The 25,707-nt window shown below is 42.4% G+C and overlaps 1 protein-coding gene across 1 annotated transcript; it reads right to left on the bottom strand.

The window, feature by feature from the left end:
• Nucleotides 1–1,712: 1,712 nt before the first annotated feature.
• Nucleotides 1,713–20,543, bottom strand: mrpl38 (mitochondrial ribosomal protein L38). The gene is made up of 9 exons (XM_072242232.1): nt 20,337–20,543; nt 19,087–19,263; nt 18,190–18,321; nt 16,490–16,695; nt 15,891–15,963; nt 14,413–14,458; nt 10,993–11,151; nt 9,447–9,583; nt 1,713–2,688 (listed from the first exon to the last, which is right to left on the bottom strand). Exons 1-9 carry the CDS (start codon nt 20,431–20,433, stop codon nt 2,552–2,554), a joined length of 1,164 nt encoding a protein of 387 aa, XP_072098333.1. The 5' UTR covers nt 20,434–20,543; the 3' UTR covers nt 1,713–2,551.
• Between the last annotated feature and the right edge of the window lie 5,164 nt (nt 20,544–25,707).

Genomic DNA, 25,707 nt, shown 5'->3' with positions numbered 1-25,707 from the left:
TGCTCTCCACAAACTTACAAACGATGGCGAGACCATCAACTCAATACTGACTGTTGCCTTCAGCTGGTCTCCAGCCCACCCCAACCACACGCTCTCTCCTTCCTCAGTCACGGATTGCTAATTTCCCCCATCCTCCTTAACACCTGCCTCTTCAGCTTCTTTATTTACTGCTTGCTCAGCCACAATCAAGCAAAAACTTGCAATGGATGGACATCTTGCACATGAAAATGGCAAACAATATTTGCCATGGTTAGGTCATACTTTTTTCAGATGTACTGATCTAGAGAAGAGTCCTTCTCCTCCTCTCCCTCCCCCCCCTCCAAGGGGCAGCTATATACCATATGCCCCATTGCAACAAAATAGCCTCCCCAATATGCATATTGGGGACTGGACTCACCAATCTCCTTTCTCAATATGACAAATTGATAAGAAAGAATAGAGGGGTTGAAATGCTGGTTAGAGAGCAATGTGGCTGCTTTCAAAGCCCTGTGAAATTAACTAATAAGCCATCTCAAAAATAAGCAGGACCTATTACATAGATCAAAGGAAGTGGTAAATCCCCAAACAAAAGAAAAGGGCATTAATGTCAACCCAAATATCAAGACACTAATTATATTCTGCTGCACCTACATTCTTGTGACAAGGGAAAATAGCAGAATTAAGATTATTTAAGGTCTTGACTTTGAAAAGAATTTTCTCTAATCAGTAGGGCATTTATTCAGAACAAATCAATGTCACAACAGGAAGAATCATTCAGGTTAAGTTGTTTTCTCTGGTGGGAGAGTCACAAAAAGAAAATATTGCTAGATATGAAGGAGCCAGTTATTTATAACCTTGAGGTGTTTAGACATTTCTTCTGTAATCTCTGATGAATCTCTGTAATTATTGCCTCAGAAGTCAGATCATTTGTTATATTTAAGATGGAGGTAAATATTTGAAAGATCCAGAAATTAAGGGTTATGGTGAACTGGCAGAGGAGTTAAGGACAGCACAGATCAATCATGATCACTCTGAAAGGCGGGACAGACTTGAGGAGCTGAGTGTGGTGACCTACTCCTGCTCTTATTTTCTTTTGTTCTTGGATGGATGGATTTAAGAGAATGACAGTATTGCCTTCAAAACACACGCCTTGCAAGTAAATTAATTTTAAAAAGTCATTACAGTAGCTGAATGTGGAATAAACTGTTATAGTTATAACTGACCAAAGAGGCCATGGTGGGGAAGAGAAACTGAAGCTCTGTACAAGAAAAATAAGACCTACACTTAAGTACTTTTCTTCATTCTTAATGCATGAAACATCACCAGATACCTCATGTTACTGCCCCCACAAAGAAGCAAGGTTAATACATAGAAAAGGCAGGGGTATGGAGTCAGAGATCATCCATAATTTCATGACATAGCAGAAGGGTCTTGGGGGAATAAATGGCCTACTTCAGCTTTCAGTTGTGTTAAGAATAGCTTCTTCCGCTCCGCCATCAGATCACTGTGATCTGATCAGATCGCCATGAACACCACCTCATTATTCATCTTCTGCACTACTTATAGTAACTTCTTGGTTTTGCACTGCACTGTTGCCACAAAAAGACAAACTTCACGACACATATTAGTAATAATAAACCTGATTCTGGTTCTTTACCATTGCCTTGGTTAATCTCAATGCTGAGGAGATTGCAGACAGATCATGTTAAAATAAGACACTATCAGCCTCTTGGTTCCAGGGTCATTAGGAATGAAAAACAAAGGTCTTGTTTACAATTTCCATACAGCTCCAACAAATTGTAATTTAGATTTCTACATAAAATCAAACTTTAAACTGTGAGTAGTGGGCCATTGCAGATCAATAGGAACTTGGATCTGAAGTTTAACTGCATCCTTGTAAATGTCTAAACTCACTGCTAAGGAAACTAAAGGGCCCAGGTTTAAGGTGAGAGGGGAAAGATTTAAAGGAGACCTGAGAGTCAAGTTTTTCCACACAGAGGGTGTTGGATGCTGCCAGAGGAAGTGGTAAAGGTTGGTACAATTACAACATTTAAGAGACATTTTGACAGGTACATGGGGAGAAAAAGTTTAGAGGGATATGGGCCAAATGCAAGCAAGTCAGATGAGCTCAGGAAAGCACCTTGGTCAAGGTGGACATCTTGGGTTGGAGGACCTGTTTCCATGGTGTATATATCTCTTACAGCCTCCAGAAGTTAAACTTTCCAGTACAATTGATCAATTATCTTAGAAATAAACCATCTTAGGCTATTGTAATTTTCATCAGAGGCAATAAGTATGTAATCCCTTTCAAAACTACCCACTTTCAGAAGTCGTCAGCCATTCCATTGAAAGTAAATAGTTTCTTGGTGCAAGGGAAGTAAGTAAACAGTCTGTGCACATTCCGAATATTTGACTACACCAACATACTATAAAAACTATTTATTTTCGTTGCATGACCAGAGAATTTGATCTTGTAGATGGCCATGTGAAATTGGCATGATAGAGCAGTCTTGGGTAGTCATCCACAGCTGTACTGGAAGACATTGGACCTCTGTGGAAAGCTGCTGATGGATCAGTAGATGCCATAGGTAGGCTCATGGCTGTCTCTGTACCGGTCCAAGTATCGGAGTGGCTTACCATGTGGGTACTTCCTCTGAGGTGGATGGTAAGCTGGAGGAAAGTCATATTCAAATATTGGCTCCTTCATATCTGCCAAATACAAGGAAATTATTGATCATTCTCTCCTTTGCTGACTTGATTTCTTCCATCCCTTTATCCAGCACTGGAATCACTGATATTTTCAATTCTGTTTTGTTTCTCATAGAATTCTAATACATAAATTTTAATTCTTTCCTTGGGCAGTTCTACCTGCAGTCCTCTGTGTATTGAGATATGACAGCACTATTTCCTCTATTCCTAAAGTGGCCACCAAGAGGTTCAATTTTTTCTTTCATTACTGAGTATATTGCAAACTACAGCCCAAACTCTGCCAGTACTTCTGTAAATTACTACAAAAACAGTACAGCCTTAAGTACCAGCATGCTGTCAAACCCCTGAAGCTTTTGCAGCATTTGTCACATGCAAACATGAACTGCAAACAGAAGCCTATCTTCTCCCATTAAAACTAAGAGCCTTCTATTTTATTAGTACTATTACAGAGTCAAAGAGCTATTGACACATACATGGAAGCAGGCCCTTCAGCCCACGGAGTCTGCATGATCAACCACTCATTTACACCACCCCTGCATTAACTGATGTAAAAGGAGATAATTGATTAAAGTTACAGGGACAGAGTCACCCCGAAGTCATGGGAGGCAAGTATAACAGTACAAGAGGATACGACGTGAGAGAATAGGACCAATCAAGCATGACAGTGGGAAAGTATGTATGGAACCGGAGGAGATAGCGGAGGTACTTCATGAATACTTTGCTTCAGTATTCACTACGGAAAAGGGCCTTGCCGACTGTAGGGACTGAAAAGCTTGAGCATATAGACATTAAGAAAGAGTGTGTGCTGGAGCTTTTGGAAAGCATCAAGTTGGATAAGTCACCGGGACTGGAAGGGGTGTACCCAGGCTACTGTGGGAGGTGAGGGAGGAGATTGCTGAGCTTCTGGCAATGATCTCTGCATCATCAATGGTGACGGGGGAGGTTCCAGAGGATTGGAGGGTTGCAGATGTTGTTCCCTTACTCAGGACAGGGAGTAGAGATAGCCCAGGAAATTATACACCAGTGAGTCTTACTTCAGTGGTTGGTAAATTGATGAAGATCCTGAGAGGCAGGATTTATCAGCATTTGGAGAGGCATAATATGATTAGGAATAGTCAGCATGGCTTTGTCAAAGGCAGATGGTGCCTTACGAGCCTGATTGAAATTTCTGAAGATGTGACTAACATGTTGATGAAGGCAGAGCAGTAGATGTAATGTTTTTGGATTTCAGCATGGGATCCAAGGGGACCTTGCTTTGTGGATCCAGAATTGGCTTGCCGACAGAAGGCAAAGAGTGGTTGTAGATGGGTCATATTCTGCATGGAGGTTGGTGACCAGTGGTGTGCCTCAGGGATCTGTTCTGGGACCCCTTCTCTTTGTGATTTTTATAAATGACATGGATGAGGAAGTGGAGGGATGGGTTAGTAAATTTGCTGATGACACAAAGGTTGGGGGTGTTGTGGATAGTGTGGAGGGCTGTCAGAGGTCACAGCGGGACATCAATAGGATGCAGAACTGGGCTGAGAAGTGGCAGATGGAGTTCAACCCGGATAAGTGTGAGGTGGTTCATTTTGGTAGGTCAAACATGATGGCAGGATATGGTATTAATGGTAAAACTCTTGACAGCGTGCAGGATCAGAGGGATTTTGGGGTCCGAGTCAATAGGCCACTCAAAGCTGCTGCGCAGGTTGACTCTGTGGTTAAGAAGGCATACGGTGAATTGGCCTTCATCAACCGTGGGATTGGGTACAAGAGCCGAGAGGTAATGTTACAGCTAGATAGGACCCTGGAGTACTTGGAGTACTGTGGTCAGTTCTGGTCACCTCACTACAGGAAGGATGTGGAAACTATAGAAAGGGTGCAGAGGAGATTTACAAGGATGTTGCCTGGATTGGGGAGCATGCTTTAAGAGAATAGGTTGAGTGAACTTGGCCTTATCTCCTTGGAGCGACGAAGGATGAGAGGTGACCTGATAGAGGTGTATAAGATGATGAGAGGTGTTGATCTTGTGGATAGTCAGAGGCTTTTTCCCAGGGCTGAAATGGCTAGAATGAAGAGGGTACAGTTTTAAGGTGCTTGGAAGTAGGTACAGAGGAGATGTCAAGGGTAAGTTTTTTTTTTAAAAATGCAGAGAGTGGTGATTGCGTGGAATGGGCTGCCGGTGACAGTAATGGAGACAGATACAATAGGGTCTTTAAGAGACCCTTGGATAGGTACATGGAGCTTAGAAAAATACAGAGCTATGGGTAACCCTAGGTAATTTCTTAAGTACATACATGTTTGGCACAGCATTGTGGGCCAAAGGGCCTGTATTGTGCTGTAGGTTTTCTATGTTTCTATGAGTAGCTGGGTGACTGTCAGGAGAAATGGAAATAGGCAGTTAGAGCAGAGCACCCCTGTGGCCATTCCCCTCAAAATCAAGTATACTGCTTTGAATACTTTTGTGGGAGATGACCTCCCGGGAGAATGTCACAGTGACCGGGTTACAGGCACTGAGCATGGGTCTGTGGTGCAGAAGGGAAAGGGAAAGAAGGTGGCGGTGGTAGTGACAGGAGACTCTATAGTGAGGGGAAAAGACAGGAGATTCTGTGGACACCCGGATGGTATGCTGCCAGGGTCAGTGATGTCTCAGATCGTGTCCACAGCATTTTGGAGAGGGAGGAGCAGCCAGATGTCTTGGTACTAATGACATAGGAAGGAAAAGCAATGAGGTCCTGAAAAGAGAATTTAGAGAGCAAGGTAGAAAGCTGAGAAGCAGGCCCTTACGGGTATTAATTTTTGGATTGCTACATGTGCCACGTGCCAGTGAGGGTAAAGGCAGTATGATCTGGCAGATAAATGCGTAGCTGAGAAGCTGGTACAGGGGGCAGGGCTTGGATGATTGGGATCTCTTCTGGGGGAGGTATGACCTGTTCAAAAGTGACCAGTTGCACCTGAACCCAAGGGGGACCAATATTCTCACAGGCAGGTTTGTTAGAGCTTTTGGGGAGGGTTAAACTAACTTGGCGGGAGGGGAACCTTAGTGAAGGTACTCAGGATAGGGCAGATGATTAAAAAAAAGTAAAGATAGCGTGCAGTCAGATTGTCAGGAAGGGCAGGCAGGTGATGGGACTCAGTTGCAGCCAACAGACTGCGGTATCAAGTCATTAGGGATGCAGAATCAGAAAGGACAGCAAATACGGTACTCAAGGTGTTGTATCTAAATGCGCGTAGTATAAGAAATAAGGTGGATGATCTTGTTGCAATATTACAGATTGCCAGGTATGATGTTGTGGCCATCACTGAATCGTGGTTGAAGGATGGTTGTGGTTGGGAGCCGAATGTCCAGGGTTACACATTGGATCGGAGGGAAAGGAAGGTAGGCAGAGGAGGTGGTGTGGCTCTATTGACAAAGAATGGTATCAAATCAGTAGAAGGATGTGACATAGGATCAGAAGACGTTGAATCCTTGTGGGTTGAGTTAAGAAACTGCAAGGGTAAAAGGACGTTGATGGCAATTATATACAGGCCTCCCAACAGTGGCTGGGAGGTGGACCACAGATTACAACAGGAAGTACAAAAGGCGAGTCGAAAGGGCAATGTTATGGTAGTCATGGGAGATTTTAACATGCAGGTCGATTGGGAAAATCAGGTTGATAACAGATTTCAAAAGAGTGAGTTTGTTGAATGCCTAAGAGATGGCTTTTTACAGCAGTTTGTCGTTGAGCCTACTAAGGGATCAGCTATACTGGATTGGGTGTTATGTAATGAGCCGGAGGCGATTAGGGACCTTAAGGTAAATGAACCCTTGGGAACCAGTGATCACAATATGATTGAGTTCAACTTGAAATTTGATAGGGAGAAAGTAAAGTCTGATGTAGCAGTATTTCAGAGTAAAGGAAATTACAGTGGTATGAGAGAGGAGATGGCCAAAGTAAATTGGAAGGAGCTGCTGGCAGGGATGTCAACAGGGCAGCAATGGCATGCATTTCTGGGAAAAAATAAGGAAGGTGCAGGACATGTGTATTCCAAAAATGATGAAATACTCAAATGGTAAAATAGTACAACATGGCTGACAAGGGAAGTCAAAGAAATTGTAAAAGCAAAAGAGAGGGCATACAACAAAGCAAAAATTAGTGGGAAGATAGAGGATTGGGATTTTTTTTTAAACCTAGAGAGAGCAACTAAAAAAATCATTAGAAGAGAAAAGATGAAATATGAAAGCAAGCTGGCAAACAATATCAAAGGTGATAGTAATTTTTTTTCCAAGTACGTCAAAAATAAAAGAGAAATGAGAGTGAACATAGGACCGTTAGAAAATGAGGCAGGAGAAATAATAACAGGGGACAAGGAGATGGCTGATGAACTAAATGAGTATTTTGCATCAGTCTTCACTGTGGAAGACACTAGCAGTATGCCTGATGTTGTAGTGTGTGAAGGAACAGAAGTGGGTGCAGTTACTATTACAAGAGGGAAGGTGCTCAAAAAGCTAAAAGACCTAAAGGTACATAAATCACCCAGACCAGACGAACTGCACCCTAGGGCTCGGAAAGAAGTAGCGTTAGAGATTGCGGTGGCACTAGAAATGATCTTTCAAAAATTACTGGGCTCTGGCATGGTGTCAGACGACTGGAAAATTGCAAACGTTACTCCACTCTTTAAGAAATGAGGAAGGCAGCAGAAAGGAAATTATAGACCAGTTAGCCTGACCTCGGTGATTGGGAACATGTTAGAGTCAACTGTTAAGGATGAGGTGATGGAATACTTGGGGACACAGGATAAGTTAGTACAAAGTTAGCATGGTTTCCTTCAGGGAAAATACTAGCTGCCTGGGAATTCTTTGAGATTACAAGTAGGATAGATAAAGGGGATGCAGTGGATGTTGTGTATTTGAACTTTCATAAGGCCTTTGACAAGGTGCCACACATGAGGCTGCTTACCAAGTTAAGAGCCCATGTTATTACAGGGAAGTTACTAATATGGTTAGAGCATTGGCTGATTGGTAGGAGGCAGTGATTAAGAATAAAATGATCCTTTTCTGGTTAGCTGCCAGTGACTAGTGGTGTGCCACAGGGCTCGGTGTTGGGACCACTTCTTTTTATGCTGTACATAAATGATTTAGATGATGGAATAGATGGCTTTGTTGCCAAGTTTGCAGATGATACAAAGATTGGTGGAGGGGCAGGTAGTGTTGAGGAAACAGGTAGGATGCAGAAGGGTTTAGACAGATTAGCAGAATGGGTAAGGAAGTGCCTTGAAATAGTATTAGTGCTGGTTTCTGTTGACTGAATTTTTCCAGTCTGGTGCATTTATAAATACTGCTGTCATTGGTACCTATCCAGTCTCAGAGCCCCAATTTAATCATTCATTATTTCCTCTTTAAATGAAACAGTGCATTTTGTCCTTTACACGGTTGCTGTCTCTCAACATCTGGCACACTTGATTACTGCTCATAACAGCACATCTTCCTTGTTGTGGAGTGACCTTACTCAGGATACATCATATGGCAACTGCAGCAAAGCCTCAGCTAGGTGCCTGTTAGTTCACCTCAAATGAACATGAAGGGAATACAGGTGTCCCCCGCTTTCTGAACGTTTTATGACGTTTCGCTTTTATGAAAGACCTACACGAGTACCTGGTTTGGTTAACAGGAAGAGGATTTTCACTTTTACGAAAAAAGATGCTCGCTTTGAACTTGCGTTTACCTCGAGAAAGACTACCATGACCATGAAGCCTTGCACGGGCATGTGTCTGCGCATGCGTGATTTGCGAATGCGTGTACGTGTGCATGCGTGATGTGCGTGTATGTGCGAATGCATGATGTGCACATGCGTGTACGTGATTTTTTTCGACAAATCGATTTTGGCTCAATCTTCCCAATTCTGTTAAGTGAAACTACACTGTACGTACATTATTTCTACTTTATATAGGCTGTGTATTTATCATATCATTCCTGCTTTTACTATATGTTAGTGTTATTTTATGTTTTAAGTGCTATTTGGTATGATTTGGTAGGTTATTTTTTGGGTCTGGGAACGTTCAAAAAATTGTCCCATATAAATTAATGGTAATTGCTTCTTCGCTTTACACCATTTCGGCTTACGAGCAGTTTCATAGGAACGCTCTACATTCGGATAGCGGGGGAAACCTGTACCACAGTGATGGCTGGATGACACAACAAAACGTCTGCAATACATGAACATAAGCAGATATAAAAAATGCAGCTTTCCTGTGTGTGCTGCACATGTAGGTCCTTTAAATGTTACTAGAGACAAGGCCCAGTGGGTTGTTGTTGCTCAGCACCCATTACTTCCACTGCCTGCTGATCTCTATTCAACCTGCACCATATATGAGGAATGTTAGAAATGAATAAACTTAGCCCAGGAAGTCATATTGCACCAGATAGTTTCTCCACCATTCTCCAGGGAATGCAGCATCCATATACATTTATCCCTATGGATGGCCTCTATGTTGGAGTGTCAAACCTCAGGAGCACATAATCAATTTCCAATTTGAGCTGCATCAGATAGCAAGCCATCATTCTAAGGGTGCACTTGGGGAAGGGGATCTCAAAGAATCAGGTTTATCATTATTATTTCTTCTTTTGTGGCAGCTCCACAAGGGTGGAGTGTATTATTTTTCCACCACACATTATTTGTCAGTGGCAAAAAGAAGTGATTTCTACACATCCTGAAAATAAAGGGCATCTTTCACTGGTCTAGGTCTACAACTGTTTTTTTTTAACCACACACAACATGGGAGGATGTACAAGGACTTACCGAGAACATTGTGGAAAGTGTGCGTTACAGACTCGTCCCAGCGACTCTGGAAGAAGGCTATCCCAGCTGGAGTAATCAAATTCTGATGTTTCTTGTAGAAGTCAAATGTTTTAAAGGTTCGCATTTTCAAGCTGAAACTATGAATACATAAGAGGTGTATAAGATATGCACATATCAGAGGAAGACCATTCCATGGCTTACTCAGGAACGCAGTCATCTATTGCACCTAATGTCAAACAGACCAGTCACAAAGAGGGGGATTATAAGCAATTAAGAACACATTCACAAGGTGAAACATATATACACACACACACAATCTCAAAGACTGTCAGACATTGTATAGCAAGAGAGATCATAAGACATTGGAGCAGAATTAGGCCACTCAGCCCATCAAGTCTGCTCCACCAGTCCATCATGGCTCATTTATTATCCCTCTCAACCCCATTCTCCTGCCTTCTCCTCATAATCTTTGATGCCCTGACCAAGAACCTATCAACCTCTGCTTTAAATATACTCAATGACTTGGCCTCCACAGCTGTCCATGGTAATTCCACAGATTCACCACCCTCTGGCTAAAGAAAGTAACAAAGATTTATTCGAAGAATGTGACAGAAATAACAAATGACTCATACAATCTAAGTCACTTGTTATTCCTGTTACGTTCTTCAAATAAATCCTCGTCATTACTTTGAATCTCGAGTTTACTCCACACCTGGGTTCATTTGCCTGAAGATCTCATTACAGAGAGATGACTTTATGGAAGTTTATAAAATTAAAAGGGACATAATTAAGGTGAATGGTTACACCATTTTTCCCAGAAGGGGTATTAAATGAGAGGGCAAAGATTTAAGGTGAGAGGAGAAGGATTTAAAGGGGATCTGAGAAATTTATCCACACAGAAGGTGATGGATGTATGAAAGGAGGTGCTAGGACAGATAAAAAGGCAGATACAATTACAATGCTTAAAAGTCATTTGGACAGGTACATAGATAGGAAAGGTATAGAGGGATATGGCTCAAATGCAGGCAAATTGGAATAAAGTAGTTAGGCATCCTAGCCAGCATGGATGAGCTGGGTTGAAGGGTTTGTTGTCTATGAATCTAATTTATCTACTATATCTAAGATACAACTTAATTCAGTTTTAATCAGGATCAACATCAGTGTTCATACCACAGGCATATGTCGTGAAATTTGTTCTTTGCGGCAGCAGTACAATGCAATACATGATAATATAGGAACAAAACCGAATTAAAGTATATATTAAATAGTTAAATAAATAATGCAAAAAACAGGCAATAGATAGTAATGAGGTAGTGATCAGAGACACTAAATGGGTAAATACAGAAGTGAGAGAGCTTCATGATGTCAAAACTTGGTAACCAAATTCTATTTCCATTAATTTTGCAATACTTAATACTGAAAATATCACCAAGAGCTCAAGAGACAAGGCAGACATCGTGGTAAATGTATTCTCTTTGTACTATGCTGACTCAAGTCCAGTCCTTAAGCACTGAGATTACATTTGAAGCTATTTGTTTAACCTTACCAAGGGTTTGGCCTGGAGTCATCTTTAAAATTAATTGCTTTATCTTGTTTAAAGAGAATGAAGATGCATCGATGATATCCTGTGCCTTTAGCAGGAAAGGGTGGGAAATAGTGGCAGATGACCTCTCCTTCTGATACCGCATTCCCAGGAATATTGCCACTGCATAACAAAAATATAATGAAATAAACAGATCCAAGTTCCTTAATTTGCCAATTTCACCATTTACAGAACAGACACAATAATGCACATTAAGAACTTAACATATACATTTGGAACAGATGGGATGTAAGTAAATGCTTAACTATCACTGGGTACATTTTTAGGGGAGTGATGTCAGAAAGAAGTGCTCAGTTGAGTACTCGAGGAATCAACTTTCATTCATGCTAACACACTAACTAAATGCCAGTCAGCAGATAAAACCAAACCAGAAGGGTTGGGGAAAAGCAAGGGAATAACTGGTAAATCCAAAGAGATGACAAGGGAACTACACAAACACTAAAATCATAGAAAATTTATGACACTGAGTGAGGCCACCCAGCCATTGTACCTGTGCTGATTAAAAAAAACTATACAATCAAATCACACTTTCAAGTGTTAGGTCTGTCTATGATAAGTCTTGAGCTACACATCCAAGTTCACCCAACCCTTTTAGCATTTAACCTAAATCTATACCCTCTGCTAAGGAAAGTAGAGTCTTGTTATTTACGCACCCAATAATATTGAAACAATTCAATTACGACTCACCTCAGCTTCACTGCTCCACAGAAAACAAACGGAACTTGTAAATCTTTCCACTGGGTTATAACTTGTACAGTCCTTACAATATTCTTGTAAATCTCCTCAGCACCTCCACACTTTCATGTGAGGTGTTGACTAGAACTGTGTGCAATACTCAAACTATAGTCTATTTATTACTGTATACAACTTGACCACAATCACCCTCTTCTATGCCAATCTAATAAAGGACAGAATAGAACATGGTACAGCATAGGAACGAACCTTTTGGTCCACAATGTAGTGCCCAACTAATTCCTTCTGCACTTGAAGTGTCAATATCCTTTCAATTCCTGCACATTCACGTACCTATCTAAAAGCCCTTGAATGAACCTATCATATTTGCCTCCACCACCATCCCAGGCAGCGTATTCCAGCCACTGTGTAATAAAAACTTGCCCTACACATCCCCTTTAAGCTTGCCCCTTCTCACCTTATATACATGCCCTCTGGTATTAGACATTAGACACTTTAGTGCACATGCGCCAGTCGTGCATGCAGCCTGGTACAGCCGTTCCGATCTATTCTTACTTTCTTCTTCTTACTTTTTAACTTACGTTATTTTTTGTATTTTTTTTCCTCACGGTAACACGTCGAAGCTGCACCCTCTCTAACATGCTGGTAGAGAGAGTTTTTTTTGGGTTTTCTTTAGCGCTGGAAATGATTACATCCCGACACACGGGACAGAAGCAAGGTCACATTGTGTATTTCACGGACCAGCAAAGACCAGCCAGCTTAGCGAACAGAGCGGTGGACACCCCTGCTGAAATCCGGAGGAAAACACACAGAGGGGGGTCACAAAGCCGAGGAAAGAGGACCGGGTCGAGACAACAGAGACTTTTAGAGAAGAGGAGTTTGGTGGGTAATACCGTTCCGGCTGACCGGAAGTGCACTGAGAGTGGTAAGCGTAAAGGAGTTCGGTGCTTACTGTTCTGGCTAACAACGGATGGTGCAATCCAGGGTATATTACGATCGAGGAACGTGTTTGCAGACTGGATATTGAACTTTTTACTGTTGGACTTTGGCCACATTCCACCGTGATACAACACTTGGCGGCACGGGAGGTCGTTCCTGCCTGTAGCCATCGAACGTGCAGCTCCTCCTGTGGAGGGTCAGACACCCTGAGCCAATAGACTGGTCCTGGACTTATTCTCCATCTGGCATAGTTTGCATTTTGGTGTTTGATTGTTTGTGGTTTTTGTATTGCTATATTTATGCTCTATTCTTGGTTGGTGCGGCTGTAACAAAACCAAATTTCCCTCGGGATTAATAAAGTATATCTATCTATCATTTCAATCCTGGGAAAAAGATACTGGCTGTCTACTCTAACCTCACACCTTTCCTATATCCTGAGACCTGCCATGCTACATTTAAGATGCTCCGGGTATACAGTATACTCTAAGGTCTCTCGGTTTCTTCCCACACAGCTTACCTGCCATCTGCAACCCTTGTTGGACCCCCTCAGGGGATTCACTCCCCTTCTTTGGATAATATTATATTCTTTGGATTATTTTCCACTTTTCTGCTCAACTCACCAGATCATCTCTACCTTCCTACAAATTATGGCTCTCCTTAGTCAACCCCTGGGCATTTTTTAATATCTACAAACCTCTCGATAATGTCTTTTACATTTAGGTCTAAATATCAAAACATTATACATAAACTTCCAGTTGAAAGTAAAATATTGAAAGAGACAGAAATTTGAAAATAGTAGTAGTAAAGGGTGTATAGGCACAACAAGTAAGTCTGCTGACAAAAAGATTAATGCTTTCACTCAGGAGAGGCAAATATAAAGCCCGAAGAAAAAAGCCTGGAAAGTTGTAATGTGTATATTTATTAATTATGTATGTGGATATCACTGGGAATGGCAACACCTGATTGCTCCCAAATCATCCCCATTGGTAATCCTGCAGATACCCACAAGCAAGATTACATAAAAACAGCAGAATTCATTCCTTGAAAGAATTAATCTAGCAGATAGATTTTTTTTTTAAACAATAAAATGATAGTTTCAAGCTTACCGTTATGGAGAGCAGTTTTTTTTTGATGGAGGCAAGGATAGATAAGCAAAAACTTGGTCGGGGACTGATTTTAAGGAAACTTATCAGCCAGAATCAGCGACGGTCAAAAGTAAGGGAAGTCATGGTGTTGCCTGGCATCTTGGCAACTGAAGATGTGTCTTCTAAATTATTTAAAACTGGGGATGTTATGGAAGCCAGAACTGAAAAAGTACATGTTTCTTGGACGGATGGAGGAAATTGCAGAGATAAGGAAGGCCAAAACCACTGACATACTTGGAAACAAAAATGGGAATTTTAAAACAGAGATGGATTTCAACCAGGAGACAGCACAGGTCAATCAACACCAGGACTTCAGTTAGGATATAAGCTGCAAAGTTTTGCATGATCTCATTCACAGAGAGAAGCTGGATATGATAATAATAAATAATAATAGGAAGTCTACTTCAATTAACAGCATCCAAATTTAATGAGTTCAGGTACTGTGTGTCATAACTTGATGTTTTAGTATCCAGTACTCCAAGTGGTAAAGATCATTAAGCAGATCAGATGGAAGTTATTTCTTGTTACTGAGCAAAGTGATATTCGACATGCAGAGCAACATTTAGCTCCCATTGCCAATACTCACACAAGCCAGTGGATGTACTCCGATTCATTGTCTCTCAGGTGTCCATCTGAAATACAAAACAACCAAAAGAGGACGGCCACGATTTAAATAAAAATGTACTTAATTGTGCAATTAAACAAGTTAATCAGAATAATCTTCTTGAAAGGTCCAAGATGTGTGGCTTTTATAATATGAAATGACCTACAGTACTTTAAAATTCTCATGAGCAGATCCATCCATGGGCTTGTGTTTCTTTGTCCTCCAAGCCCACATCCATTTGATCTCTTGCACATCCCCAGTCTCCTTTACCCCTCTAATAACCTGGTTACATTGAAGTTCATAATAAATAGATAGTATCATTGTTTTAGGTAATACATTGTAGGGAGAGGGTGGTGGAAAGTTAAGAGCCCAGGGAGAAAAGAGACCATGTACAAGTAGCTCTGGGTTTGATTGTTCCTCACCTTACAGCTGGATGTTGGTGACCAAGCCAGTATTAGTTTCAGTGCACTACAAAAGATGTGATATGGAAGGAACAGCAAGACAAAGTGGAACTAATTAAAACTAGTCCCAGGTCCTGGTGAATTGCCCCAATCTGCACTTCCATATCCACACTGTCTCTCAATTCCAGTCCCTTCCTCAGTTCCTTCCTCCTCCAAATAAAACACTCTCCCAGCACTCCAACACTCCATTCACTCTATTCCACTTCATCAACTCCCAACATCTGCACTCCTCCAGCCATTTAACTTCAACCCCATGCTCCCTTCCCTCAAATCCACAATCTCTTCATCTCTGTCTCTCAACCTCCCAGCAACCACTTACTTTCTGCAAGTATTTGAACCAATTTTAAGCCAATAAAGCACGATGACATCCTTGAGAAGATATCACACCTTTTTGCAGGGGTTCCCAACTTTTTTATGCCATGGACCCCTACCATTAACCGAGGGGTCGTGAACCCCAGGTTTGGAACCCCTGCAATAAGTGAGCCAGAAAAAATACAGCAAAAAACTTTTCTAAACTATGATGTAATTGTTAAAATCTTGAATTGTGTTGGGAGAGAATATTCTGAGCTTCAGTTTATAAGCCAGTTTTTAAAACTAGTATCAAAACTGGTTTTTAACAATAAGGTATGTCTACCTAGATATGATGGCACTGCTGGTTACAGATTCAACACTGCATGGTATTGTGTAAAGTACCGGTAATTTTATAACACCATGATTAGAGTTCTTTGGGACCCTGCAAGACCTTAAACATCTTCCAAGGATTTGACTCCACGTGCCCTAGCAGAAGGAAGTTACAGTCCCTGCTGGACATTATCAAGCTGAATTACTACACTGCTACTGGTGCCTTTGGAACAGCAATAGCCAGAAAGAGAAACTAGAATTACTGTAAATGAAATGAGCTTCAAGAGATGATCTTTTCCCCATATCCAGCATAGCATTGCAGTTCTGTTTTGATGGCTTTGAATTTCAATTCCACTCCAATTCAAAAGAAATGCAGACCTGGATTGGTAAACAGCAATGTCCATAGGGAACCCTCTTCTGCCTCAAATGATACCTTGGGAACATTTGCAGCCTGGGAAAGACAAAGGAAAATTAGTAGGATGTAGAATCAGCACAAATGAATGTAAGGCTATTCCATAACTCAAAAAATGTACTGTACAAATGCTACTATTGAAACAGCATGGATAAAGGGACTCCCTGATCAAAGTAAAGAAAATTCATTTTGTCTTCTTATCCAAGGACTCTGCTCCCAACTTCTAAATTTCCCAGCCAGGGACAACAACTACTCTCAGTCATTTTCAAAATTTTACTGAGATTGCTTATTATTCTTCTAATGATAATAGATGCTCATAATAATCTCTTTGAACAGAATCTACATCCTAGGAATGAATCTACTGCACAGATTTGTAAATCCTTCTTTAAATACAGAAATTAATTTTGCACTCAATGTTCAAGTAACTAATGCTCAAGTTAAAATTAATTGAATTTAAAAAAACAATTAGTAGGGAATAGTCACCATTTAATATTCTCATGATGTATGTTAATTATGTATGGAGTGTATGTGGATTAAATAGTCAACTGAACCTGACCAGTCATACCTCTGTGGGAGTGACAACGTTTCCAAAATATACTGGCATGGAATAGTCCTGACAGTCGTAGTGAACACGTAGCATCACACGTGGAACAAAGGTTGCACCATTGAATAGGTCTCTAAAAACTGCATAATGTTCGCCAATGTTCCTTAGATGATAAGGGCCGTTTGTTTTCTCCCAAACAGCATTCACTTCATCCAGTGGAATCAATACTGCAAGAACAGAGAACTCAGCTTAATTTAGGAACAGTTTAGGATAATCAAGGTTGCTCTGCCATTCAATAAGAGCACAGTTAATCTGATACATCATGGCTTTCATTTTCTGCCCCTAGAAATCATATTTTAACAGCCTGTGGACCCACAAGGCTCTCTGTACCTCCACTGTATTCAGCTTTCATCAGCTCTATTGTTATTATATTGGATGATCCCATACGACCTATTAAATTCAATGTTCCAACTCACTGAACACATTATTATCTCTGTCATTTCTTACTTCCATCTGTGTCCTAAGTTGACACAGGATTGCATTGTAACTAAACTTGCCAAATACTAAACTATAGCATGCTGTCTGATCAAATCATTAATACAGTGAATAGTTAAGTAGGCAACACCAATAATTACAGAGCACGACTAATCAAACCTTGCCAAACATTGTTCTGCCCTGTTAAATCTACCTTCATTTTCCTGCTAACAGTTAAGTCCCCAACAACATCATTAGTTTTGCTTCATTCCTTGAATGTTACGTTTAATAATGGTTTCCTAGGAGGTACTTTATAATGTCTTTTGGAAATCTAAGCAAGCAACATCCATAGACTTTCTGCATATTCATCACCCATCACTCAGAGCCTGCAGACATTCGCCATTATCCCCTCATGATTTATATCTGCTGTCTCTGCAATTAAATGGATTGCGAATGGAATACAGAGGAGTTGAGAGTGTGAAGGAGGAGTGGAAGTTAGTTGAAACAAGGACAGGACTTGGTGGTTTTCATGGCACCACATAGATTGGTGGCCACATGAAGACAAAGATAAGATGGGTGGTCATCGGTGCAGTGGGAATGGGATCCAAGGGTTTCACAGTGATGAACTTAAAAAGCAGAAGTGGAGAGGGGAGATAAACTGGAGAAGTGTTTCAGGACTGGAAGATGTGATAGACAACCAGAGACACCTGAAGTTGACTAATATTCATCTCAATCTTAATGGAAGGAGCAGGGAGCCCTGAATAAGGATTAAAATTGAGAGACAAACAAAACGAGCCAGTTACCATCTCTTACGATCCAGGAAGACCCTTGAAGAAGAGGTAGTTGTGGAACAGGATATGGAGACCAAATAGTGCTTTATGCTCCCTTTATTCTAGCTTTAGTTTAATTTTAATAAATGTCATGGACTTTGTTTGAAATTTCTCCACATTATTTGTTAATCCTTCAGGGTTATTTTTACAAGTGTACAGTCTGATAGTAAGAGTTTCCCTGAAGACTGCTATCTTCCAGTCTCCCCTCAGTAGAAATGGACAGACGCACTTGGTTCTGATAGACAAGATGCTGTGCTTGGACAGTATCACAACCAGAACAATCCGATTTGTGTGGATATAATCAGACTTCCAGCCAAATGCACACAATTGAAGCAAGTTATAAATCCAGACTGAGGGCTACAAATAGGGTCACCTTGCTTGTCCGGTGCTGTCTCTTACTTCTCAATACTGACTTACACGTTCTGTGCCGCGATGCCCTCTCAAGATCACTGTTGTTACGGTTTGCCCTGAGAATGCGTTTACGTTCCTCCAATTCCTTTTTCCGAGATCCTCTAAAATGAGGGAGACCGATATCAATTTTCTCTGGAGCTATAAGAAATGCAATGGAAAATCCTGAAACACAGGAGCAAATCCCTCTGCTGCTTGAGAGGAAGTCTATTTTTACAAGCAGCTGTAGTGTACCTAAAGTATTAAATTCAAGAGCATGCAAAGAAAGATATGTTGTCAATAAAATACATACCAAAAATTTTACAATCAGGGTAATTTATGCATAACCTGAAATAATTGGGTGTATCACAGTGAATAACTTCTGATCCCCACAAATGAGAGGGACAACAAAGATTGTGTGAAACTGATTAAAAAAAAACTAGAATGCGTGCAAAGATGGCTGGTAAATGTCGACCAGCTAATAATTCAGGTGAGATACAGAGTAAAGCACCTCCTGCACTGCCCTATAGGACATTTCCAAGTAAAATACAGAGCACAAGCCAGATTCTATTTAAACAATCCACCAATAATACACAGTAACCAAAGCTTAACAACAGTTTCTGATGAACAAATTCTGCTTTTCTACAACAGACTAACTATACTCCAAGTACATTGCCAATTAAGCAGCAAACTGGATATCGATTAAATGACCAAGTGATGTATGTAAAACAGTCACAACAAGCAGGCCAGATATACCCAAGTCCGTTACCTGAGAGAAGAAAGGTCAAGGTTCCACAACATCGCATCAACATCTTCACAATCAGGTTTAATATCACCAACATATGTCATGAACTTCATTGTTCAGTTATAAACACTTGTGGTTATGTTAACATGATACTTTTTCCCCCCTCATACAATACAACTTACTAGGCTTTTGTGTGTATTGTTGAAAAGTCCGCCACCAGGTGGGCTCCCTCCTTTTTTCCTCTGCCACCTGCAGATACCGTGAATAGCTGCGGTATTTCTCCAGAGACTCCAGGTCTGTTACATCAATATCCTCATTGGGCATCGGCCCGAGTGGAGCTGCACGTTTAAGTAGTACGGCTAAAGGATATGAAGACACAGTAAGATATACTGGAATAATTTGGGTTCACTCAGCATAATGTAGCAAAGTACCATTATTGTAGTTTAGTCCAAGCAGAGATAGGGAAGGTGATCAGTAAAGATCAAAGATACAAGTTATTTTAAGGAGTTTGCTTAAGACAACATGGTTGATGGTAAAAAACAAACTTCTATATTGCAAGACAATATAGAAAACCTACAGCACAATACAGGCCCTTTGGCCCACAAAGTTGTGTTGAACATGTCCCTACCTTAGAAATAACTAGACTTCCCCATAGCCCTCTATTTTTCTAAGCTCTATGTACCTATACAAAAGTCTAGTATAATAGTCAATAATAGACTTATTACATAGAATGGAAGTGGCAAATTGAATGAAGTTCAGTGCTGTATGTGGTAGCACTCACACTCTTAGGAAAGGCAAACTAGGCATAATAAATGGTGGGTCGCTACAAAATATAAATGAAAATAAATCTTGGAAAAGATGTCCACAACATCCTGAAGAAAATGGAACAGGTACGATGGTCAAAGAGATGTATAAAACTGCTAGATTACTGTACCTTGTTCTGGATACTGTGCTGTAGGAAGTATAACAAAACACTTAAGGATGCAAAGGAAATTTGTAAGGATGTTGCCAGGACTAAGGGATTAAAGGAGATTTATAAACATGAAGGGGGAATTGGGATGGTTGGCATAATTTTCTTTGGAACAGAAGAGATTCAACTGAGACTTATTTGAGGGTTACAACAGAGTTGACAGAAAAGCACAGCCGACCTCCCGAATACGTGCTAGCAGATTGCAAGGAGATAGTGTAAATATAAACTGAAGGTGAGCTGGTGAAACGCAGAAAGAGCCTCTGATCAGAACTTGTTTCGAACCAGTACGGGCCGAGACTCCCCACAGCGCTCTCCCCTCGGGCGACAGCAGAGATGTCGGGCCGGGTTAGCCGAGTGTGGACGGTCATCAGGTTCCCATGGTGACCCCAGACGACGCCGCTGTTCATTTACTTCTGAGTTTGACTCAACCAGGGTGCTGCAACCCAACGTCACCTTACTAACCTGTATTTGTCACCATCCTGACTGGTTTCACAGCCTTCGGGAAATGAAATAAACCACTCTGCAATCCCGGACGTAACCTCACCAACGCCGCCGCCATCTTCCCTTCACTGGTCCGCCAGAACCCGTCGGCCCCGGGCCCACGGCGTCAGACTTCCTACAACATCCCAAAGGTGTCCTCCAGTATCCCGACAGGCACCAAAGGTCGTACCCTTAGCCTGAAGTCGGAACAGCGACAGGAAGACGGGGCGGATTACGCATGCGTGGGTTTGGAGGGTGTTCTGGGCATTGTAGTCCCGATGGCGAGAGTTACGGGGTGGTTTGTCCCCGTAATGTGATTAAAGGGAGCATATGGCCTGAAATTCAGACGGGGAGTTAAACGATGGTATGGAATGGATTTTGGCAAGAAATAAAAGGAAAATGAGTCGGGGGAGGGGAACGGATTCGGATGTGGAGGGTCGCCCGCTGAAGGGCATTAGACAACAGGTACAGGAGTAGGCCATTCAGCCCTTCGAGCTAGCACCGCCGTTCACTGTGATCATGGCTGATCATCCCTGTTCCTACCTTCTCCCCATATCCCTTCACTCCGCTATCCTTAAGAGCTCTATGTAACTCTTTCTTGAAGGAATCCAGAGAATTGTCCTTCACTGCCTTCTGAGGCAGAGCATTCCACAGATCCACAACTCTCTGGGTGAAAAAGTTTTTCCTCAACTCCGATCTAAATGGTCTACCCCTTATTCTCAAATTGTGGCCTCTGGTTCTGGACTCCCCCAACATCGGGAACATGTTTCCTGCCTCTAGTGTGTCCAATCCCTTAATAATCTTATATGTTTCAATCAGATCCCCTCTCATCCTTCTAAATTCCAGTGTATACAAGCCCAGTCGCTCCAATCCTTCAACATATGACATTCCTGCCATCCCTGGAATTAACCTCGTGAACCTATGCTGCACTCCCTCCATAGCAAGAATGTCCTTCCTCAAATTTGGAGACTAAAACTACACACAATACTCCAGGTGGGGACTCACCAGGGCCCTGTACAGCTGCAGAAGGACATCTTTGCTCCTATACTCAACTCCCCTTGTTATGAAGGCCAGCGTGCCCTTAGCTTTCTTCACTGCCTGCTGTACCTGTATGCTTACTTTCAGTGACTAATGAACAAGGACAACCAGATCTCGTACTTCCCGTTTTCCTAACTTGACACCGTTCAGATAATAATCTGCCTTCCTGTTCTTGCCACCAAAGTGGATAACCTCACATTTATCCACATTAAACTGCATCTGCCCACTCACCCAACCTGTCCAAGTCACCCTGCATTCTCATAACATCCTCCTCACATTTCACACTGTCACCCAGCTTTGTGCCATCTGCAAATTTGCTAATGTTACTTTTAATCCCTTTACCTAAGTCATTAATGTATATTGTAAACAGCTGCGGTCCCAGCACTGAGCCTTGCGGTACTCTACTAGTCACTGCCTGCCATTCTGAAAAGGACTAGTTAACCCCTACGCTTTGTTTCCTGTCTGCCAGCCAATTTTCTATCCATGTCAGTACCCTACCCCCAATACCATGTGCTCTAATTTTGCCCACTAACCTCCTATGTAGGACCTTATCAAAGGCTTTCGGAAAGTCCAGGTACACTACATCCACTGGCTTTCCCATGTCCATTTTCGTAGTTACATCCTCAAAAAATTCCAGGAGATTTAGTCAAGCATGATTTCCCCTTCGTAAATCTATGCTGACTTGGACCTATCCTGCTACAGCTATCCAAATATGCCACTATTTCATCTTGTATAATTGACTCCAGCATCTTCCCCACCACTGATATCAGACTAACTGGTCTACAATTGCCTGTTTTCTCTCTCCCTCCTTTCTTAAAAAGTGGGATAACATTAGCTACTCTCTGATCTGCAGGAACTGATCCTGAATCTATAGAACATTGGAAAATGATTACCAATGCGTCCACGATTTCTAGGGCCACCTCCTTAAGTACCCTGGGATGCAGACCATCAGGCCCTGGGGAATTATAAGCCTTCAGTCCCATCAGTTTACCCAACACCATTTTCTGCCTAATGCGAATTTCCTTCAGTTCCTCCGTTACCTTAGGTTTTCTGGCCACGATTACATCTGGGAGGTTGTTTGTGTCTTCCCTAGTGAAGACAGATCCAAAGTACCTGTTCAGCTCGTCTGTCATTTCAGTTCCCCGTAATAATTTCACCTGTTTCTGTCTTCAGGGGCCCAACTTTGGTCTTAACTAATTTTTTTCTCTTCACATACCTAAAGAAGCTTTTACTATCCTCCTTTATATTCTTGACTAGCTTATCTTCATACCTCATCTTTTCTCCCCGTATTGCCTTTTTAGTTATCTTCTGTTGCTCCTTAAAAGTCTCCAATCCTCTGGCTTCCTGCTCATCCTTGCTATGTTATAGTTCCTCTCTTTTATTTTTATACTGTCCTTGACTTCCCTTGTCATCCTCGGTCGCCCCTTACTCCCCTTAGAATCTTTCTTCCTCTTCGGAATGAACTGATCCTGCACCTTCTGTATTATTCCCAGAAATACCTGCCATTGTTGTTCCACTGTCATCCCTGCTACGGTATCTTGCCAGTCAACTTTGGCCAGCTCCTCCCTCATGGGTCCATAGTCCCCTTTGTTCAACTGTAATACTGACACTTCTGATTTTCCCTTCTCCCTCTCAAATTGTAGATTAAAACTTACCATATTATGGTCACTACCTCCTAATGGCTCCTTTACCTCGAGTTCCCTTATCAAATCTGGCTCATTACACAACACTAAATCCAGAATTGCCTTCTCCCTGGTAGGCTCTAATACAAGCTGCTCTAAGAATCCATCTCTGAGGCATTCCACAAACTCCTTTTCTTGGGGTCCAGTACCAATCTGATTTTCCCAGTCTACCTGCATGTTGAAATCCCCCATAACTTCACCACTGTCCTGTTCCAACCTCACTCCCTCTGAACGCACTGCCTTCCACTCTCTCACACTAATCCCAACCTCACCATCAAACCCGCTGACAAAGGTGGTGCTGTAGTAGTCTGGCAGACGAACCTCAACCTCACTGAGGTGAAACGGCAGCATTCTGACACCTCCTCTTACTTACGAGAGGCTTCGACGAGAAGAGGTGGAGGACAAGCTAGCTCGCAGTTAGTTTTTACAATGTCTCCTGAGACGGTGATGTGCCTCTCATGTGAGATGTGGCAGTCTTGGGGGAACTCCCCTCTCCCGCAGAGTCACATCTGCCAGAAGTGCATACGGCTGGGAAATCTGGAAGACCGTGTAAGGAATCTGGAGCAGCAGCTTGATGACCTTTGACTCATAAGGGAGAATGAGGCAGTCATAGATGAGAGCTACAGGGAGGTAGTCACACCTAGGCTGTCGGAAGCAGGTCGTTGGGTAACAGTCAGAGGGGGGAAAGTGAAGGTGAGCAGACAGGTAGTACAGAGCACCCCTGTAGCCATTCCCCTGAATAATAAGTTTACCGTCCTGGATACTGTTGGCGAGGATGACCAACCAGGTGTGAGCCACGGTGGCAGGGCCTCCGGCACTGAGTCTGACCCTGTGGTGCAGAAGGGTGGGACGGAGAAGAGGAGAGCTGTCGTCATTGGAGACTCTATAGTCAGGGGAGCAGACAGGAGATTTTGCGGACGTGAGAAGGACACCCGCATGGTTTGTTGCCTCCCGGGTGCCAGGGTCCAGGATGTCTCTGACCGGGTGCACGACATCCTGGTACGAGAGGGAAAGCAACCAGAAGTCGTGATACATGTTGGGACCAATGACATAGGCAGGAAGAGGGATGAGGTCCTGAAGTGTGAGTTTCGGGAATTGGGCAGAAGGCTGAAGAACAGGACCTCAAGGGTGACGTTCTCAGGATTGCTGCCAGTGCTACGTGACAGAGATGGTAAGAATTGGAGGAGATGGCAGTTGAATGCGTGGCTGAGGAGTTGGTGCAGGGAGCAGGGTTTTAGATTTTTAGATCATTGGGATCTCTTCTGGGGAAGGTGGGACCTGTACAGATTGGATGGGTTGCACCTGAACTCGAGGGGGAGCAATATTCTTGCGGGTAGGTTTACTAGCATGGTTCGGGAGGGTTTAAACTAATTTGCGAGGAGCATGGGACCCAGACCGATAGAGCAGTGAAAGAAGTGCATGGAGTACAGCCAGATCTAACATACAGAGAGGCTTTGAGGAAAGAGAAGCAGAATAAACGGTGTAAGGACAGTAAGGTAGAAGGGCTGAAATGTGTGTACCTCAATGCAAGAAGCATCAGGAACAAAGGTGATGAACTGAGAGCTTGGATACATACATGGAATTATGATGTAGTGGCCATTACAGAGACTTGGCTGGCACCAGGGCAGGAATGGATTCTCAATATTCCTGGATTTCAGTGCTTTAAAAGGGATAGAGAGGGCGGAAAAAGGGGAGGAGGGGTGGCATTACTGGTCAGGGATACTATTACAGCTACAGAAAGGGTGGGTAATGTAGCAGGATCCTCTTTTGAGTCAATATGGGTGGAAGTCAGGAACAGGAAGGGAGCAGTTACTCTACTGGGGGTATTCTATAGGCCCCCTGGTAGCAGCAGAGATACCAAGGAGCAGATTGGGAGGCAGATTTTGGAAAGGTGCAAAAATAACAGGGTTGTTATCATGGGTGACTTTAACTTCCCTAATATTGATTGGCACCTGATTAGTTCCAAGGGTTTAGATGGGGCAGAATTTGTTAAGTGTGTCCAGGATGGATTCCTGTCACAGTATGTGGTCAGGCCGACCAGGGGGAATGCCATACTAGATCTAGTACTAGGTAACGAACCGGGTCAGGTCACAGATCTCTCAGTGGGTGAGCATCTGGGGGACAGTGACCACCGCTCCCTGGCCTTTATAATTATCCTGGAAAAGGATAGAATCAAAGAAGACAGGAAAATTTTTAATTGGGGAAAGGCAAATTATGAGGCTATAAGGCTAGTACTTGCGGGTGTGAATTGGGATGATGTTTTTGCAGGGAAATGTACTATGGACATGTGGTCGATGTTTAGAGATCTCTTGCGGGATGTAAGGGATAAATTTGTCCCGGTGAGGAAGATAAAGAAGGAACCATGGGTGACAAGTGAGGTGGAAAATCTAGTCAGGTGGAAGAAGGCAGCATATATGAGGTTTAGGAAGCAAGGATCAGATGGGTCTATTGAGGAATATAGGGAAGCAAGAAAGGAGCTTAAGAAGGGGCTGAGAAGAGCAAGAAGGGGGCATGAAAAGGCCTTGGCGAGTAGGGTAAAGGAGAACCCCAAGGCATTCTTCAATGATGTGAAGAACAAAAGGATGACAGGAGTGAAGGTAGGACGGATTAGAGATAAAGGTGGGAAGATGTGC

This window comes from Mobula birostris, chromosome 24, assembly GCF_030028105.1.
Source record: "Mobula birostris isolate sMobBir1 chromosome 24, sMobBir1.hap1, whole genome shotgun sequence".
NCBI lineage: Eukaryota > Metazoa > Chordata > Chondrichthyes > Myliobatiformes > Myliobatidae > Mobula > Mobula birostris.
The sequence above is the reverse complement of the archived record's forward strand: the minus strand, read 5'-3'. Positions and strand labels throughout refer to the sequence as shown.